General features: G+C 48.9%; 1 protein-coding gene across 1 annotated transcript in view; it reads left to right on the plus strand.

Annotated features, from left to right (window-relative positions):
- Pmar_PMAR007395 (malic enzyme, putative) overlaps nt 1–702 on the plus strand; it is a gene marked incomplete at both ends in the record, with an annotated part of 2,587 nt that extends 1,885 nt beyond the window's left edge. Inside the window, 5 exons of the mRNA XM_002782027.1 lie at nt 1–10; nt 91–178; nt 223–378; nt 429–561; nt 610–702. Coding sequence (XP_002782073.1) covers nt 1–10; nt 91–178; nt 223–378; nt 429–561; nt 610–702 — 480 coding nt within the window. The remainder of the gene's footprint in view (nt 11–90; nt 179–222; nt 379–428; nt 562–609) is intronic.
- Nucleotides 703–3,451: the final 2,749 nt, after the last annotated feature.

The raw sequence follows: 3,451 nt of genomic DNA on the forward strand, positions 1-3,451 counted from the left end.
TTTCTCACGGGTAGCTCGCGAGGGTCTATCGAGGACCCTATAGCCTTGAGTAGATGCGTCGTACTAGTGGCATTCGTAAGCTCTACCTAGGGGAGCAGACCTAGACGTCCAGCTGGCTGAGCGCCTCGCCAAACGTGCTGACCATATCCGACTAACGTCGACAAAGGACCGTCTCACAGTAGGGCTTAGTCCAGGGTTCCGACGTCGCAAAGGTGATGTTAGTTGAGACAGTTGAAGGAGAGTATCTGTTATTGCCGACCTGGCTGGCATGATACGGATGACGACTTCGACGAGAATGGCTACTGTGCTGGTGGGGAGGACTCCCACATTACTCTGCCAGATGGCACCACCGTCGACATGGCGGACGATAAGTGGAAGGTCCCGAAAGCTCGGGATCAACAGTCGTAGTGTCATGAGGCACCGATCAGGTTCCTGAGTCGCTCTTCCACCCACATCTGTTGGGTATAGAAGGGAGCGGTATAGGGGATATGGTGGTCGAGTCTATCGAGGACTGTCCTATTGATGACAAGTTGAAGCTTTACAAGAAGATTATGCTCGCCGGTGAGCACTTCTAGTTGTCGTTCGAGTCGATCCTGAGATGTTCCCCAGGTGGAACATCACAATTTCCTGGCTTCGCGGATCGGCTTCGGTCAGAAGTAGAACATTCAGTGAAGTACTCACGAACTGCAACGTCGGGACGCAGTCATAATAGAAACCCTCAAGTCCGCCACTGCCCGACTAAACTCTCATCTTGTCTATGACGTCTCCAGGTTCACGTAGAGAAAGCCCATCGGCATCCCGAATGGGCGGCATGGATCGGTGGGAGCGCCTTCGCGTCACTGAAGGACAGTTTCGAGGATCGATGGCTCTCCCGTGAAGAGTGGGCATTGTTGTTGTCGCTGTTGTGGTTGTCGTTGTTCAACTCTTGTTGTTGTGCGCTTAGATACGAAGAATATGGTCCCGACTTGATAAACTCTAAAGTACAGATATCTTTCATGCCTCACCAGCAGCAACAATAGCAGTGAGCCTGACAATGCAGTTATCATCTTAATTGATTCGTTTGCTGCTAGAAGTACATTAACGCGACATTTTTATACTATTAGTACTATAGCAAAATCCCCATGCTGCAACCAACTCTGGTTTGTTCACAGCTTCGGAGTATAATTACCAAATGCCTGAGACCAGCACAATGATCTTCCATCGGTGTCAGCAGTCCTCTTGAGTTCTCACACGAGCCGTATACCATGTCCTGGGAGCAACCTCTGTTGCCATCGCAGTTGCCGTGCTTTCGAAACATGCCTTCGACCCATCTAGGTCGAGTACTAGGGCTGATCCTTCGGCTCATGTGTCCTTCAGTGTTGCCAGTCTTGTGGGGTAGGTTGTTCACGGCTGCCCTGGTCTCGGCAGTCCGCATTGAAATCAAGGAAGAATCATTCAGAAGAATGACGTTTAGCTTCTATGGAGTGTATTCACTATCAGCATGTGCTCGGCTTTCATGAGTTGTTCCTGTGGGCCTTCGACTGGCACCCAGTCGAACCCCCTCAACAGGCGCGGAAGGCGAGCTCTTTGATGGTGGCCAGTCCTGTTCACTATGACTCATGAACATGCATTCCGTGATTGAATAAGCCGTTGTTCTACCTACGTACATGCCTTGAGATTCGCCTCAGTATTGTCATGGCGGACTCTGGGATATCTCAGTACATCAATCCAGCAGAGTCGCAGTGTCAGTTAATTCATGTAAGAAACTGTGGATGATAACACTATGACCACTCAATGACCACTCCTGTGGTCTTTGGTTGAAACTGACATTTCTACACTAACGAGGTATAAGCATGAGTCCATCAAGCATAGTTGGGATGATACTACTCAACATTCTCCCAAAACACATCCGAGACCATCACCTGGTTCATGTTACATCGAACTTTACACGATGGTTATTGAAATATTCAACTCCTGACTGCGTGGATAGGGTGGTCCTGAAGTCGCGCGAGTTGTAATTTCGTGAGCATCCGGATACTAGGTTGACTCTCGCGAAGCATATCGGCAATGTGGCCCTCCGTCAATGTGGAGCGGTGATGGGGAAGGAGCAAGGTCTCTCTGTTAGTGTGTTCGTGGAAATTTATAGTAAGATTGTCCTTGCTATCATCCTCCACGCACATGAGGTCTGGGGTAAAGTGATCGCGAGTAAAAGTGTTAGAGATGATATTGACCTCGTCGGCTCGGGCTTTTTGCGGAAGGCTCTCAGAGTGAGAAGTACGCCTCGGGCGTTACTCTATATTGCAGCGGGATCCATGCCTCTTTCTCATCTCATCGTTGAGAGAGTGATCAATATACATGTATCCAAGGGGTCTGTGAAAGGCACGCGCCAGGATAGAGAAGCTCTGGGAACTTCTCTAAGGCTGGGGAATTCATAGGAATGACCAGAAGGAAAACATGGATGTCGTCAAGTCCCACCTTAAGCGGCACCGAGTACGTACGTATGGTTTCGACGTTATCAGAGAGCTTGCAGAGAGCGCTGAGAAGCTCGAGACAGAGAGAGTGTGTTAGAAGGCCCTTCTGAGAAGGGTCGTATGCCGCCGAAACAATGGAGCATTCCTACAACTACAGTCGGGACACACTGCCCTAATGGGAGCATATAAACACAGGCCCAGCTATTGTGCAGGGATCCGTGATGACAGTACCGTAGCGGTAGAGAGACGAATGAACATCTTCTGCCTAAGTGCATGAGACCTGATCGGGCTAGTTTGAGTCCGAATTATGTGGTAGCAAACGGGACTCTTGGGCAAATAACAATATGTGTGAACCGATGTATAGCTATGGGGAATTCCTGTGAAAAAAAAAACTTTCAAAAGCGAAACAAGAGATGCGTAAAGCAATGGGCTTCGAGGGAACCCTAATCAATACTCGTAAAGGTCGTCGTTGAGAGCGTTAGCCTCGGTATGAGGGAGGTCAAATTTGAACAATATGGACTATTCGAGTCTCGGAGATGATGCTGGCGGTCGACACGTTGTTGAACGGACCAGTGTTTCGTGGTCGTACACAGCTACCCCGGTTGGTAAAGCGAATCCTGCCAAGAGGAAAGAAAGTATCCTAAGTTTGCCCTATACTCTGCCAGAGCGCTAGTTTTGTGTGCTCAATAGACTTGCCTTATTTCATCCCATTTGGAGTAAGATGCATCGGTCTATTTTGACTAAGCCGATTTTCGGCGACTTCAAACTCCCAAACACACGAATAATAAGTTAACGTTGGTCACCGTGGACAGATTTGCATTATTGGCGGTCGCCCTCCAAATGATAACACAACAAATATCGGGTGAGTAGGCGCGGTTTTCGCATTATACACTATATTCCCGAAACCAAACCGTCAACTTCAACGGCGACTACAGTCACGGGCGAACTATAAAACTGACGGTGTGAGACGTCAGAATAGATAACCCAGAAACACGATGGGG

The sequence above is a fragment of the Perkinsus marinus genome (assembly GCF_000006405.1).
Source record: "Perkinsus marinus ATCC 50983 genomic scaffold scf_1104296940588, whole genome shotgun sequence".
In the NCBI taxonomy this organism is placed as follows: Eukaryota; Perkinsozoa; order Perkinsida; family Perkinsidae; genus Perkinsus; species Perkinsus marinus.